We start from the raw sequence: 16022 nt of genomic DNA, 5'->3' as shown, positions 1-16022 counted from the left end.
AGAGTGCAAGGGAGCCTGGAATGTCTTTTAGATGCAGTGCTCACAAGGAGACACATGGTTTTTTATTAAATGGCATAAATGGGTCATTAATTCACCTGGACCCGGGAGTACAGACCTCAGGACTGTTGGAGAAGCAGCCAGGCCGCCCTTGCCTGTCCTGACCTTCTCTGCTTTCCAGCTGTGCCAGCAGGCTTGGCCTGTTCAGTGGCCCTCACATGCAGTAGAGGTCCCCTTCCCCCCATGTGCCCCTCATCTTTCTGGATGCCCTTTTCCCACAAGGCCCTCTGCCCTGCTTTGCGCTCACCTCCTCACTCACCTCCCTGACGTCCCTCCTCACTTCCCAGCATGTCCTGGCTTCTTTCCAGCCCCTCTGTCTTGCCGAGGCATATCCTGCGATGGTTGGAACACTCAGAAGGGTGGACCTCAGCCCCCACTTCCAGCCCGGCCCCTGGGCCTCCAGCCTGATCTCCCTCAGCTTAGCTCTGACCCCCAAGCCTGCCCCTTGCCACTGCTTCCCACCGCTCTTCTGACACCACTGCTACTGCCTGCAGTGACCACGTTCCTTCCCCGTGGACTAAGCCATGTCTCTGGAAAGGTTGAATATTGGCTTCCAGCAAGCAGTCTCTGCTGTCGGCATCTTGTGTGCAGACACAGAGTTGTTTTTCCTTCCTCCTCTCTCTCCTGTCTTCTTCCCCTTTTCTTTCAATGGAGGTGCCAGATGTGCTCAGCAAGATGTACGAGGTGGTCAGCTCATGGCTGACTGGCTCAGGGCCTTCTGGATCCAGGGGCTTCCCCCAGGAGGCACTGCATCTCCTCAAGGGAGTCTTGGGTCTGGAAGACCCTGGAAGGGTCTGGCTACAAGGGGTTGGGATTAGCAGCTCTCCCAGTTAAAACCAGAGAGTGTGGGTGGGATGTGGTGGAGTGGGCAGTGTGGGGGTTTGATGGAGTTTTACATAGCTATACACGCATTTACCACCACCCAGAAAAAGAGAATATTCCCATCACCTCAGAAAGCTCTTTCGAGACCCTTCCCAGCCACTACCATCTCCTCCAGAGGTGACCACCATTCTGGTTTCTAGCACCATTGATTCACTTTGTACTTCACTTTTACTTTTTCTTTTTTTCTTTTTGAGACAGTCTTGCTCTGTTGCCCAGGCTGGAGTGCAGTGGCACAATCTCAACTCACTGCAACCTCTGCCTCCGGGATTCAAGCGATTCTTCTGCCTCAGCCTCCTGAATAGCAGGGACTACAGGTGCCCACCACCATGCCCAGCTAATCTTTGTATTTTTAGTAGAGATGGGGTTTCGCCGTGTTGGTTAGGCTGGTCTCAAACTCCTGACCTCAGGTGATCTGCCTGCCTTGGCCTCCCAAGGTGCTGGGATTACAGGCTTGAGCCACCGCGCCTGGCCCTATCCTTCACTTTTGATTCCTTTGACACTTTGGAGTCTGAAGAGCATAATTTTGTGCCTGTTTAGGGAGAAACTCACATTTATTGCCAGTCTTCCGGGCATTCCTCTTGATGTGACCTTATAAAACCTCACAACATTTCCCAGGCAGGTGTTGGCTAGCTCCATTTTCTAGAAAAGGAAGTGAAGGCTTACAGAGGTAAGAGAATTAGCCAAGCTCATAGAACTGTTAGGAGTAGAGGTACGAATCACACTTAGACCCCACCTAGGGCAGCGTCTACCCTGGAAGAGCCCGTGACTTTCCCCAGCCCTCAGGCCTCCGTGCTTTCCAAGTCATTCTGCTGCTTGTTTGTTTCCTGCCGCCTCAGCCCATCTTCTAAGCGCCTGTTGGCAGGGAGTGCGCCTTGCTGGTTTGATAACCCCATAGGACTGCTCAGCAGGTGGCAGGATGTTCGCCCAGGAGCAGGAGGCGGATGAGGGTTTGCTCGCTGCTGGGCCCTGCTGTGTGGAGTGTGTAGATGGTTGAGGCTTTTGTGCATGGCTGGGAAGAAACAATGAGCCCCTGGGCAGCCAGCAAAAATGACACTGCAGGACGAATGCAGGCCCCGGTTTCGGCTGGAAGGAGGAGGACCTCAGTGAGTGGACACAGTGCCCACAGGCGTGTTATGACTCAACGCTGAGTAGCAGAGGGTTTCTTCAGCGCCTCTTGCTGGCTCCCGGTCAGGGCCGCCTCACGGCAGGAATTCAGCTCTGAATGTGAGGCCTGGACCTGCTCCTGCTCTTGGGTGACCTGAGAGTTAAGCAGGCTAATGTAATGCCGCCGCCCTGAGCACGTGGCTGTTCTAATCTGAGAATGCCTGTCTGCCCATGTCCCCAAGGACACAGTGACACCCATGCCTTTCCTGTGTGCTGGAGGCCCTCCAAGGGCAGGGTCTCAGTAGGAGGGAGGCAGTTGATGGGCCTGAAAGGGCTAAACCAGGGTCAGCCACCTGGTGCCCACGCCTGCACGCGAATAGAAACATCACAGAATTAATGGTCTGTTCACTCAAAGTGCAGAGCAGCCCTCAGTATCTGTCCTTAACTTTTGATTGATTTTGTAGCAGTAGAGATTGTCCCCTAAAAGCTCGTAGATTCTTAGCCTTTGGCATTTGTTTGCTGTGCAGAGAGCTGCCTCTGTCAGGAAAGATCACTCCCCTTCTTAAGAGTTGCCCTACACAGATATATGCAAGTGACACGTATCAGTAGCTCCCCTCCTGGGAAAGGACCCTCAGCGCTCGGGGACTGTTAGGACTTCTGTTGCGCAGCCCCAGCTTGCTGAGAGATGGCATTGCCCAGTGAGTGACTGGCCAGCCTTGTTGTCTGAAATAAGATCTTTCCTGCGGTACATCTGGAACTTGGCCTTCTCAAGGGTCTGAAAATAGCCAGGCCACTGAAGGGAGAACTTCAAGAGAGGGCATAAGAGAAGGACTCCAACTGCTCCTTGCCCAAGCAGGCTCTGTTGTGTTGAAGAAAAAGTTCTTCAGTGATACTTGTTAAAACACGGTCATGAAGATTTATTCAGGGCCATCAAGATAGGCACAGGGACCACGGCAGTGGGGTCTTGCAGTCGAGGGGAGAGACTGGGTGCAACTTCAAGTACAGCATAGGCGAGTGGGAATTTATAGTCAGGGAGGAGTGTGGGGGTCAGTGGATGGAACATTAGAAGAGGAAGCATCAGGGCTAAGGGCGTTTCTGGCTATGCTGACCAAACAGGATTCTTGCTGAAGACAGGCCAGGGTGATTAGACAGCACCTGGGGATGATGGCGGCTGAGGAAGCTGATCAGATAGTGAGGCTGGGGAGGGGAATTCTGGCTAAACTGTCTTAACAGTGTCTTTTGCTAAAACTTGGCTTTACAAGGAAGTGCACAGATGGTCCTAGGAGAAGCTTCAGAAGCCTAAGGTTTGGCCAAGCAGAGAATCTTTGTCAGTTGGCATCGTTAGGCGGCACAGTTAACCCTGGGTGCTCCTCTCCCCCTGCGCTGCCTCTGCGTCCCTGTCCTTCCCCTTCCTGCAAATTGTTCTAACAGTACTCCTGAGGAGGCAGCCCTCACTCCCCAGCCCACTTCTCTGTAAAGATTCCCAAACTGTGTCCTGTGTTTGGGCCCAGCACAAGCTCTGTGTTGCTGGGAAACTTGAGGGCCTTTTTAGAAACAGAGATGCTTGCTGTAATGTAGAGGTTGGCGCTGACCCCTGCTCCTGGAGCTTACCTTCTCATCTGGATCTCTGAAAATGCGGGCATGGGCGGCTCTCCTACACCCACTGCTGCCCTCATTCACCCAGAAAAGAAACCTGTCTTACCAGTTTGGGGAATTGGAACCTTTCCTGTGCTTAACAGATACTTTTGGCTTTCTCCTGATGCCCCTAGTTCGTAAACTGTTGGCCAGAGAGCACGCTCTAGAGGGGTAGAGGGTTTGGAGGCTGCAGGGGCTGGGAGCTGGCTGACGCTGTGAGGCCCAAGTCACTCGGGAAGATCACAGTGCCAAGTGCCACACTGTTTCCTCCTCCAGGAGGGTTCACTTCCCAGTTTCTAACGAGCCTGTGTTTCTCCACTTTTTATTTCAGGAGACTCCATCCTCTGCCAATGGCCCTTCCCGGGAGGGCTCTAAACTGCCACCTGCTAGGGAAGGCCACCCTGTGTATCCCCAGCTCCGACCAGGCTACATTCCCATTCCCGTGCTCCATGAAGGCGCTGAGAACCGGCAGGCGCACCCTTTCCATGCCTATCCCCAGCCTGGGATGCAGCGATTCCGAACTGAGGCGGCACCAGCGGCTCCTCAGAGGTCCCAGTCACCTCTGCGGGGTATGCCAGAAACCACTCAGCCAGATAAACAGTGTGGACAGGTGGCAGCAGTGGCGGCAGCCCAGCCCCCAGCCTCTCACGGACCTGAGGTAAGGAGAGGCCAGGCTCACGGGCCTGCTGGGGAGTGAGCCGCTGTGCTTCCCAGGCCGGGCCCAGTCCCCGAGGACACTGCCCTGGGCCAGGCACCTGTTCACATGCAGGGCATCTAGGCCTGGCCTGAAGCATCAGAGGTCACCCAGCAAAGACAGGGTGATAGCCCCATGTCATCCCCCAGCATCTCATAGGGCTGTTCTTCAGTGGGGCAGGGCAGAAATCACATGGCTTCTTTTTGTAGTTAAGGAACAGCTCAGAAGGGCACACTACAGCCTGCCTGCTCCAGATGCACGCAGGTGGAGGGAGCAGAGCTGGGACCAGAAGCCTGGCCTGCCTTCTGGCTCCTCATTTCCGTGCTCCTCATTCACACTGGGCTTTCTATTCAGAAACACAGAGATAGCTGTGTACTATTTTGCTCAGTTCAATGCTTATGGATAAATCTTAACCACTTGTGGAGCTATATTTATAGGAAAATGAGACCCCATGCCTGTCCTCACTGTGCACCACAGTTTAAAAAGAAATAAGGAGTCAGCAAGGCAACTGCTTTAAGACGGCATTTTAATCCTGAAGCCAAACATCTCAGGGATATGTCAATGGATTCTGTGCATTAATAGCTAAAAGATATTTAATGTGGTTCTTAGCTGAGATTTGAGACATTCCTAGTAGGATTCCTGAGCAGTAAGCCCTCTCATTTTCCTGTCTGTAGATCATCCCGTTGTGTGTGTCAGCACTGTTCCTGGGCACAAACTCCCATGTCCTATCTGCACCCAGAGTCACACTTGCCTCTCAGCTCCGTCTGAATCTGTTCAACTTCACACCTGCTTGAGAGTGAAAAGTTACAGTTAATGGGGAATACCAGAGGCTTTTTTCTTTTCTTAAAGAGGTAGTACCTGGCTGAGGCAGGTGGATTACTTGAGGCCAGAAATTTGAGACTAGCCTGGCCAACATGGTGAAACCTCGTCTCTACAAAATATGCAAAAATTAGCCAGGCAGGGTAGCACATTCCCGTAATCCCAGCTACTCAGGAGGTTGAGGCAGAGGTTGCAGTGAGCCGAGATCGCACCACTGCCCTCCAGCCTAGGTGATAGAGCGAGATTGTCTCAGAAAAAGAAAAACAACAACAACAAAAGAAGTAATACCTATATTTATAATGGTTTTGCTGCAAGAAATCAAAGCGACAAGTAAATCTGAGACATCTTCGCAAATTTAAGCTAACAAGGCACTTAGAAGGGGAAATGCTCTTAATTTCGAGGTGAATAGAAGGTAGCCCAGCAGGGAAAGGGACTTGAGCTGCTTTGGGCCACACGGGATGCTTCAGCTCCCAGTTGCTCAGCCAAGTTCTCTGTAGATTGGCAGAGAAAGGGTAGTGGGGACAGCACATCCCCTGTATGAGCGCTTCCTGTGTGCTGGCCCGGGGCTGAGGCACATGCCCAGGTGACTGACGTCATCTTCAGAGCAGCCCGGTGAGGGAGGGGGCGCTCTTCCTATATTTTGTTTTTTTGTTTGTTTGTTTTTGTTTTGAGACAGAGTCTCGCTCTGTCGCCCAGGCTGGAGTGCAGTGGCGCAATCTCAACTCACTGCAAATTCCGTCTCCCGGGTTCAGCCATTCTCCCGCCTCAGCCTCCCAAGTAGCTGGGATGACAGATGTGCACCACCACCCCCGGCTAATTTTTTGTATTTTTAGTAGAGATGGGGTTTCACCGTGTTAGCCAGGATGGTCTTTATCTCCTGACCTTGTGATCCACCCACCTCGGCCTCCCAAAGTGCTGGGATTACAGGTGCGAGCCACTGCGCCCAGCCCCAAAGCTCCCAGTCTTAACCCCACATTTTGAAAATTGAAAATTACAGATAGGAGGTCTTATGATATGGATTGCCCTGAGGAGGTGCACAGCAGAAGGCATGGTCAGGATGCCACGGCAGGGGGTTCATTCGTGGGGTCATGCCCTCTACTCTGTGTCTCTTGCAGCGGTCCCAGTCTCCAGCTGCCTCCGACTGCTCATCCTCATCCTCCTCGGCTAGCCTGCCTTCCTCCGGCAGGAGCAGCCTGGGCAGTCACCAGCTCCCGCGGGGGTACATCTCCATTCCGGTGATACACGAGCAGAACGTTACCCGGCCAGCAGCCCAGCCCTCCTTCCACCAAGCCCAGAAGACGCACTACCCAGCGCAGCAGGGGGAGTACCAGACCCACCAGCCTGTGTACCACAAGATCCAGGGGGATGACTGGGAGCCCCGGCCCCTGCGGGCGGCTTCCCCATTCAGGTCACCTGTCCAGAGTGCATCGAGCCGGGAGGGCTCACCAGCCAGGAGCAGCACGCCACTCCACTCCCCCTCGCCCATCCGTGTGCACACCGTGGTCGACAGGCCTCAGGTACGGGAAGTTAGTCGTCAGCAGACTGGTTATGGTGGTATGTCTCCAGGGCTGCAGGAGCTCTGTGGGTGCCCTGGGTTCCTCCTTTATCCCTGCCTATTTAACATGTGTGTACCTGGAGGGAAGTGAGATTTGAGAAACTGCTAGGTATTAACAGAAATTCAGGACAATTGCTCAGGCCCTCCGCACTCTGCAGCTTTTGCTGGGCTGATCATTGTGCGTTGCGGCTGACTTGGGGCAGAAGAAACAGCTTGGAAGAACTTACATACCTGGGACCAGGTTCCTTAGTGCCCACCACACCCTTTCAGGGCTCTTCACACCCCCATCCACACTGCAGCCACAGCCTCATCTTGGGTGTAGGCAGCGCGTCACCTTCCTCTCAGTTACCCAGTCCAGTCTGCAGGCCCATTCTGCTCATTCCTGCCGCTGTGCCGCTGCCCATGCTGAACCCGCTCCCTGAAATGCCTGCACAGTAAAGGTTCTCTCCGTCCTCCAAGGGATGAGCCAGTCTTGTCTCCTCCATGAAGCCTACTCATCCTTCTCATCTCATGACTCCTCATATGAGTCTCTTAATGAGAGACTCCCAGCTTGTATGAGTTCAACATGTGATTATTCTGGGTATTTCAGAAGTGTTCATTTTATCTCTTCAGCTTAGAGCTGAGCCTGACCACAGGGCCCATGTCTTAACCCCCTCGTCCCTTTGTAATCAGGTACCCTGGGGTCTGGCTGAGGCATCAGCCAGCTATGGCGGATTGGAAGCCGTGCTGGCCTGGGGAAGGTTGTAGGCAGGGGTCTGGTTATCTTCCAGTGGAGACACGAGGTGCAGGTTCCTGGAAGAGGATGTCATTTAGTGTGAGCAGCTTGCAGCTTAACAGCAGAACAGTCAGCAGCCCTGGGCCCCCTGTGGCTGCAACTCCAGCAGCTGAATGCTACAGTTTTTAAAGAGGAAAGGCCCTTGTGAACAAACATGGGTTATTCTTTTATTACAAATGGTCACACTGGCCAGGGCGCTGGAATAGAGCACCCTCCTCTTAAAATTTTTTTTTATTTGGAAATAATTTCAACCTGATAGAAGAGTTGTGTGAATCATACAGAGTCCCACATACACTTCATCCAGTTCACTGTTTGTCAACATGTCTGCATTCACCTTGTCATTTCTTCTTTCTCTTATATTAGTGATGTGTTTTAACTGTTTGAAAATTATTTGCAGACGTAATGTCCCTTTTCCCCTGAATAGCAAATATTTTCCTAAGAGGAAAACATTCTCATTCATAACCGTGGCAGACTTACAAGATTCGGGAAATTTAACATTCTCATAACATTATTATCCAGTACACAGCTCATTTTCTAATCTTTTTTATAGCAGTTTGTCCCCACTTCCAGGATGTCTTCCAGGATTGAAACAAGGATCATGAGCACTGCATTTAGATGCAACTTCTCTTTAGTCTTCCCTCAGTCTGGGACAGTTCCTCGGCCTTTCTTGACTTTCATGGCCTTGATGTTTTTGAAGAGCACAGGCCGTGGAACACCCTCTCTAAAGTGTTTCTAAAGTCACTTCTTACACAGCCGTCTCGTTGTCAGAACCTAGGAGGGGTGGTTGGGTTGTGAGTGGTAAGGGCCAAAGCTGAGGATGTCTGGATTGGCGAAAGAGATTGAATGGAAAAGGAGGTTGCTGGAATGTAGACAGCTACGTCTCACACTGGATTCAGCAATCCTAGGAGGGGCCCATTTGTAGAGAGAGGGATATTTTATCTAAATCATTCCTATGTATTTCTCATAATCAGTGAAACAATATCTCATCCTGTTTTTACCCCCATTAACCATGTTTGTGGTAACCTCCCTTTTAGAGCTGATGCAAAGTTCCCTTTCGAGAGGCTTTCCAGGATTTCACCTCACTGAACATTATAGTGGAATTGAGTGTTGTAAACCGGGAATAGTTTAGAAATAATATAGTCTAGTTATTTCCCAGTTGATGAAATTAGGGTGAGATTTTAAAAGAGGTTTTAGATATTCACTTACATGAATAAGAGCCAAGATAAGGCCAAGCACAGTGGCTCACACCTGTAATCCTAGCACTTTGGGAGGCCGAGGTGGGTGCATCACTTAAGGTCAGGAGTTCAAGACCAGCCTGGCCAACATGGTGAAACCCCATCTCTACTAAAAATACAAAAAAAAATTAGCCGGGCATGGTGGCAGGCACCTGTAATCCCAGCTACTTGAGAGGCTGGGGTGGGAGGATTGCTTGAACCCAGGAGGCAGAGGTTGCAGTGAACTGAGATCACACCACTGCACACTCCAGCCTGGGTGACAGAGCGAGGCTCCACCTCAAAAAAAAACCAAAAAGAGTCAATGTATTTTTGTTTTGAGCATAGCTCATTTAAAAATATATGGTTTATTTGACATGGTGGCTCACACCTATAATCCTAGCACTTTGGGAGGCTGAGGTGGGCAGATTGCTTGAGCTCAGAAATTCAAGACCAGCCTAGGCAGCATGGCGAAACCCTGTCTCTACAAAAAAAATACAGAAATTAGCCAGGCATGATGGTATGTGCCTGTAGTTCCAACTAATCACAAAGCTAAGGTGAGAGGATCACCTGAGGCCAGAAGGTTGAGGCTGCAGTGAGCTGTGATAACCCCACTGCACTCCAGCCTGGGCAACAGAGCGAGACCCCGTCCCCCTCAAAACTCTATATATCTGTATGACTGTAGTCACAAGAAAACCTGTGCAGCCAGAGGTTAGCACAGAGGTGCTGTGTCATTGCTGAATGTTAGGCTACAGCACAGCTATCCTGAAGCAAAATTGTTCTAGAGTTAACTATTTAGAGCATCTAGGCTAATTCTAAAAAAATACATTGGTCTGGGCAGAAACTACTAGGCTGTCATGGTTTTAAAAAAAGAAGATCATATCTTTCCTAAAACAGGAGACGAGAAGATCACACCGTGAGCAGACTGTCTGCACAGCATAAGGAAGGAGGACCAGAGGCAGCGACTCCAAGGCTGCATCACCTGAGAGCTGGAGTCACTCAGGAGTCTGCTCTGAGTCAGCCTGGTTCAGCAGTCAGCATGAGTTTTTGCTATTTCCTTCCCTTCCCTCCCTCCCTCCCTCCCTCCTTCCCTCCCTCCTTCCTTCCTTCCTTCCTTCCTTCCTTCCTTCCTTCCTTCCTTCCTTCCTTCCTTCCTCCCTCCCTCCCTCCCTCTTTTGAGACAGGATCTCGCTCTGTCACTCAGGCTGGAGTGCAATGACATAATCATGGCTCACTACAGCCTTGGATTCCTGGGCTCAAGCGATTCTTCCACCTCAGCCTTCTGAGTAGCTGGGACTACAGGTGCAATCTCCCACACCTGGCTAATTTTTAAAGATTTTGTGTAGGGTTGGGTTTCTTTTCATTGTCATAAGAATACCATCTACAGAGAAATTCAGTGAGAGGTAACAGACAAATAGCCCAGGGTGATCAATGGAAGCCTGACTAATGGTTTAGTTACATACATGATTAATACCATGTTTTTATTTTGTAACAGCCATTGATTGACTTTGAAAATCTTTTACACTATTAAACTTTTTTTAAAAGCCATTTTTCAGTTTTCTTTCTAATCTGTACTAGCTACAATTTCTGTGACTTTCAGTCAGTTATTAAAAATATCTTTTTGTGTCCTTTTTTCTTTTTCAGCAGCCCATGACCCATCGAGAGTCTGTACCTGTTCCCCAGCCTGAAAACAAACCAGAAAGTAAGCCAGGCCCAGTTGGACCAGAACTCCCTCCTGGACACGTCCCAATTCAAGTGATCCGCAAAGAGACGGATTCTAAACCTGTTTCCCAGAAGCTCCCACCTCCCTCTGAGAAGGTAGAGGTAAAAGTTCCCCCTGCTCCAGTTCCTTGTCCTTCTCCCAGCCCTGGCCCTTCTGCTGTCCCCTCTTCCCCCAAGAATGTGGCTGCAGAAGAGAGGGCAGCCCCCAGCACTGCCCCTGTAGAAGCTACACCTCCAAAACCAGGAGAAGCTGAGGCTCCCCCAAAACATCCAGGAGTGCTGAAAGTGGAAGCCATCCTGGAGAAGGTGCAGGGGCTGGAGCAGGCTGTAGACAACTTTGAAGGCAAGAAGACTGACAAAAAGTACCTGATGATCGAAGAGTATTTGACCAAAGAGCTGCTGGCCCTGGATTCAGTGGACCCCGAGGGACGAGCCGATGTGCGTCAGGCCAGGAGAGACGGTGTCAGGAAGGTTCAGACCATCTTGGAAAAACTTGAACAGAAAGCCATTGATGTCCCAGGTCAGGTCCAGGTCTATGAACTCCAGCCCAGCAACCTTGAGGCCGATCAGCCACTGCAGGCAATCATGGAGATGGGTGCCGTGGCAGCAGACAAGGGCAAGAAAAATGCTGGAAATGGGGAAGATCCCCACACAGAAACCCAGCAGCCAGAAGCCACAGCAGCAGCAACTTCAAACCCCAGCAGCACGACAGACACCCCTGGTAACCCAACAGCACCGTAGCTTCTGCCCCGTAAAAATCAGACTCAGAACCGATGTGTGCTTTAGGGAATTTTAAGTTGCATGCATTTCAGAGACTTTAAGTCAGTTGGTTTTTATTATTAGCTGCTTGGTATGCAGTAACTTGGGTGGAGGCAAAACACTAATAAAAGGGCTAAAAAGGAAAATGAAGCTTTTCTTCTATATTCTTACTCTGTACAAATAAAGAAGTTGCTTGTTGTTTTAGAAGTTTAACCCCGTTGCTTGTTATTCTGGAGCCCTGTCTACTTGGGCACCCTCCACCTGTTAGCTGTGGTTGTGCGCTGTCTTCTGTAGCTCTGGACTGAAGGGGTAGATGGGGAGTCAATTACCCATCACATAAATGTGAAACACATTTATCAGAAATGTTGCCATTTTAATGAGATGATTTTCTTCATCTCATATTTAAATACCTAACTTTAGAGAGAGTAAAATGTGCCAGAAGCCATAGGAATATCTGTATGTTGGATGATTTTAATGCTACATTTAAAAAAAGAAAATAAAGTAATATAACTGAAAATGGTTTTTGTGGTTTCTAAACCTTTGAAAGCAGTGGCAACATGGAGATTGTCCCTGGTTTCAGTCAGAATAAATGACAGGTGCATTTAACAAGCCTGCTTTGGGTTTTGTGATGTCTCCAATAGCCTGGCTCATGACAAAATTGTCTTGGTCACCTCTCAGTCTCAGATTGCAACAGGAACCTGGGAAGACTCAGGGCTGTGAACTCAGGTAATGGGAATATGCCTGCTGCATCCCTTCAGACGACGCAGCCAACAGCCAAGGTGCCACTTAAGTAGCATGTCTGCCCACCTGGCCTCAGGCCTCACCAAGAGGCTGAGACTATCCAGAAATGCCCAGAGGGCCTGGTGCAATGGTTCACACTTGTTATCCCAGCAATTTGGGAGGCGAAGGCAGGAGGATTCCTTGAGGTCAGGAGTTTGAGACCAGCCTGGGCAACATAGCAAGACCCTGTCTATGGAAAACAAATTAGCTAGGTGTGGTGGCATGCGTCTTTATTCTCAAGCTACCAGGGAGGCTGAGATGTGAAGATAGCTTAAGTCCAAGAGATCAAGGCTGCCGTGAGCTGTGATCCCACCACTGCACTCCAGCCTGGGCAACAGAGTGAGACCCTGTCTCCAAAAATTAAAAATGGAAGCGCACAGGGAAGCCAGCTCCCACTATTGCCCAAGGCTGGCCAAAGTGTTCCTTGGAGTCTAGGTCACTGGGGGTTGGAAATGTGCTCTGAGAATCTTGGGGTCATCTTTATTAACACCTTGTGAGTCACCAAACCAAACTGAGACCAGATTTATCTTCCTGGATTGGGTTCCTAGAAGCCTCTGGAGTTAGGGACCAGATACAGTCAGGCCTGGGTAGAAGGAGATTCTTCTTGCTGTGCCAGTGGTTTTTTCTTTTTCTTAAAGCTTGGGAGGGACCACAGCTCCACAGCGTGGAGATCTGCTGGATTTTTTTACTTTTTTATTTTATTTTATTTATTTATTTAACCGCTTGCCAAATAAAGTGAAAAGAGAAAGGCCTGAGACATTGGAACTCTCAGTGAGGTGCTGACTTAAGAGCGCCCGAGCTGAACTTCTCATGACTGTACTGAGTTTAATACTGGCGCCTGACGATGCTGCACAAAAATACACACTGGTGTGCTTGCCACTGTTAGCCTGCTGAGGAAGGCTGAAGTCATTCCCATGGGAATCTGCCAACATCATTCCTGGGTGAACTCATTTGGGGAGTATAAGCCGACATGCCACTGATTCTAGAAACTCGGAACATGTAAATAGGAAAAAAACAAAAGCCTATGGACTATTTTAAAAATGAACCGGGCTGGGTGCGGTGGCTCATGCCTGTAATCTCAGCACTTTGGGAGGCTGAGGCGGGTGGATTACTTGAGGTCAGGAGTTCGAGACCAGCCTGGCAAACGTCGTGAAACCCCATCTCTACTAAAAATACAAAAATTAGCCGGGCGTGGTGGCGCGCGCCTGTAATCCCAGCTACTCTGGAGGCTGAGGCACGAGAATTGCTTGAACCTGGGAGGCAGAGGTTGCAGTGAGCCAAGATCACGCTACTGCACTCCAGCCCGAGCAACAGAGTGAGGCTTGGTCTCAAAAAAAAAAAAGTTGATGTGACCACTTCGTTTTGGGACTCAGTGGACCTCATATGACGTTAAGTCTCCTTAAGTGGTTACTGAATTAGGTTGATGGTATTTTTATCACTGAACATCATCAAATAAGTAGCTCTTTAATGTGGTTGGAATATTTTCAATCATCCAAATTGAGACATTCCATGGGCATCAGGACGGGAGTTACCCGGCCTGTGTTGGTGGCCCCTGGGCCTTGTGTGGGGAGCAGGGCATAGAGCTAGCTGTACCCTCTTGGTGACTCAACTGTTTTGGCCCCTGTAAGCGTTGGGGGGCTACAGCCACTGAGCATCTACCGAGCGTCAGGGCTATTTCCTGCGATGCCTGCACGGGCCCCCCCATCTGCTTTTCCAAATCTTCCCACTCCCTTTTTTTTTTTTTTTTTTTTTTGAGACAGGGTCTTGCTCTGTCACCCAGGCTGGAGTACAGTGGTAGGGTCCCGGCTAGCTGTACCCTCTTGGTGACTCAACTGTTTTGGCCCCTGTAAGCGTTGGGGGGCTACAGCCACTGAGCATCTACTGAGCGTCAGGGCTATTTCCTGCGATGCCTGCACGGGCCCCCCCATCTGCTTTTCCAAATCTTCCCACTCCCTTTTTTTTTTTTTTTTTTTGAGACGGAGTCTTATTCTGTCACCCAGGCTGGAGTGCAGTGGTGCAATCTCAGCTCACTGAAACCTCTGCCTCCCGGGTTCAAGCAATTCTCCTGCCTCAGCCTCCTGAGCAGCCAGGATTATAGGCGTGCACCACCACGCCTGGCTAATTTTTGTATTTTTAGTAGAGATGGGGTTTTGCCACGTTGGCCAGTCTAGGATAGTCTCCTGACCTCAAGTGATCTGCCCGCCTCGGCCTCCCAAAGTGCTGGGATTACAGATGTGCACCACCATGCCTGGCCTCCAGATCTTCCCACTCTGAGGCCGACCTTGGGTTGAAAGTTTCCCGGCCTGGACCACGCATTCCTTAAACTCTCCCTTCCCAAAGCTCCCAGCACCCTTCTGTGCATTTGCCAAAACCCAGTTGTTTTCTCAACACCCTGAGTCATTTCCTCAGCAAGACTGTGAATCCCCGGAGAGGTGGCAGGTCCATTCCAACACTTCCTTCTTCCCACATTGTTGTCCAGACCCGGGCACAGAGGCACCCTGGATGGCCAGAGGGGGCTTACAACTCCCTTCCACTTAAGATGTGATGATTCTAAGGCTAAATTGATGTTCCTGCACAAATAAATACCATCTTTAGGAGATGTGAGTTTAGGACCAACTCTTTCACCAACTTCCTTTCATAATTCCCAGATATGTAATTTATTTAAGTTAATTTATGGAAGTTATTTCCTCTCTCTGTGCCCTTTGCTCTCAGCTGTGAAAGGAGGGCCTTGCCCAAGTCGCCTCTTGGTGATCTGGATGTTTCTGGCAGGTCTGCACTTGCTACTGTTGTGGTCTCTGCCTTGGTATTTCTCCCTTGGCAGCCTAGCCAGGATGCATAGCATGGAGTTCCATTATGGGCTGTGCGGTCCTGCAAGCCCCTGTGTGAGTGTGGCTGGCTGGCTGGCCCACTGTCTGTAACATTATACGAATGTAATCGAATGCCAACAGACAGGATCCAGGGTTGCAGTTATTTTGAGATGTACAGAAGCCTGTGGGAAAATGCTGGAACATGTCTTAGTCACTTGGGCAAATACGTTTCTTTCACTGTTTCAGCGTGTTTTGAACTTTCAGGCAGCACAAAAAAGCTCCAGCAGGCACACCCACCCTTTGTGATTCCGGTGCCCTCCACATCCTGTGGCTCTAAAAGTGTGAGTGCAGAGGGCTGAGAGCGGAGCTGGAGAAGCCCTAGACACCCACCTATGGAAAAAACTGTAGCGCTTTCCTCAACACGTAATTCAAAATAAAAACAACAAAAGAAATGTAAGGAAGATCTGTAATTCCCACGTTATACTTTGTCGCTTTGTAAAAATTCCTCCACTCGTGTATGTGCACTTGGCCAGGTCCCTGCCTTCCTGGTACTCCAAGGTATTGTCCAGCACTACCCAGTAAGAATCAGTGGAGACCAGGAAGAGCTGCATCAGTCCCCGTGGAGCATCTGAGCAGGTGAGGAGGTGCAGGACCACAAGAGAGGGCAGCAGAAGCCAGCAATGGCGCCATCCCGTGCTTGGTGGAAGGGATAAGGAGGCAGCCACAGGTCCTCCTGATGGACAGGGTCGCCCTCGTACCTCACAAGTGGGCCCAGAGTTCCTGGTGCAACTAGAAGCCAGCCTGAAGGTGCGAAGGGAGTTGGAAAAAGCATTCCAGATGGAAAGGGTCTTTTTCTAAAACATTCTCTTGCCTGTCCTTGCCTTCTCTAGCCAGAGCTTTGCCCTAGGATCTGGCCGGCTGTATGGAGGCTGAGCAAGAAGATCTCCTCTAGTTTGAAGAGGGAAAATACTCCTGCCAGCCCCTCACTCACTGTCTTTCACTTCATCTCTTTCTCTCTCCACTGGCTCTTTTCTTCTCCTTAGCCTACAGAAAGCACAAACCAAAAAGAAACACTTCCTCCTCACTGTACCCCCGCCCTGACTTTTTTTTTGGTGATACAGGGTCTTGCTCTGTTGCCCAGGCTGGAGTGAAGTAGTGCAATTTCAGCTCACTGCAACCTCCGCCTCCCAAGTTCAAGCGATTCTCCCACCTCAGCCTCCCG

The 16022-nt window shown here is 50.2% G+C and overlaps 1 protein-coding gene across 1 annotated transcript; it reads left to right on the top strand.

The window, feature by feature from the left end:
• The first annotated feature begins 1925 nt into the window (after positions 1-1925).
• On the top strand, positions 1926-11725 carry BAG3 (BCL2-associated athanogene 3). Its single transcript, XM_011930309.1, has 4 exons — positions 1926-2042; positions 4010-4336; positions 6307-6708; positions 10377-11725. The coding sequence occupies exons 1-4, from the start codon at positions 1926-1928 to the stop codon at positions 11193-11195; spliced, it is 1665 nt and encodes a 554-aa protein (XP_011785699.1). The 3' UTR covers positions 11196-11725.
• Positions 11726-16022: the final 4297 nt, after the last annotated feature.

This window comes from Colobus angolensis, unplaced genomic scaffold, assembly GCF_000951035.1.
Source record: "Colobus angolensis palliatus isolate OR3802 unplaced genomic scaffold, Cang.pa_1.0 Scaffold85, whole genome shotgun sequence".
Classification (NCBI taxonomy): domain Eukaryota; kingdom Metazoa; phylum Chordata; class Mammalia; order Primates; family Cercopithecidae; genus Colobus; species Colobus angolensis.
Note: the sequence above shows the minus strand (reverse complement) of the source record. Positions and strands in the feature narration are given on the sequence as shown.

Coding starts and splice junctions, on each gene's coding strand:
- BAG3 (XM_011930309.1), top strand. CDS start 1,926: ATGGTTGAGGCTTTTGTGCATGGCTGGGAAGAAACAATGAGCCCCTGG. Junction 2,043..4,009: donor CTGGAAGGAGGAGGACCTCA/GTGAGTGGACAC, acceptor TTTTTATTTCAG/GAGACTCCATCCTCTGCCAA. Junction 4,337..6,306: donor CAGCCTCTCACGGACCTGAG/GTAAGGAGAGGC, acceptor TGTCTCTTGCAG/CGGTCCCAGTCTCCAGCTGC.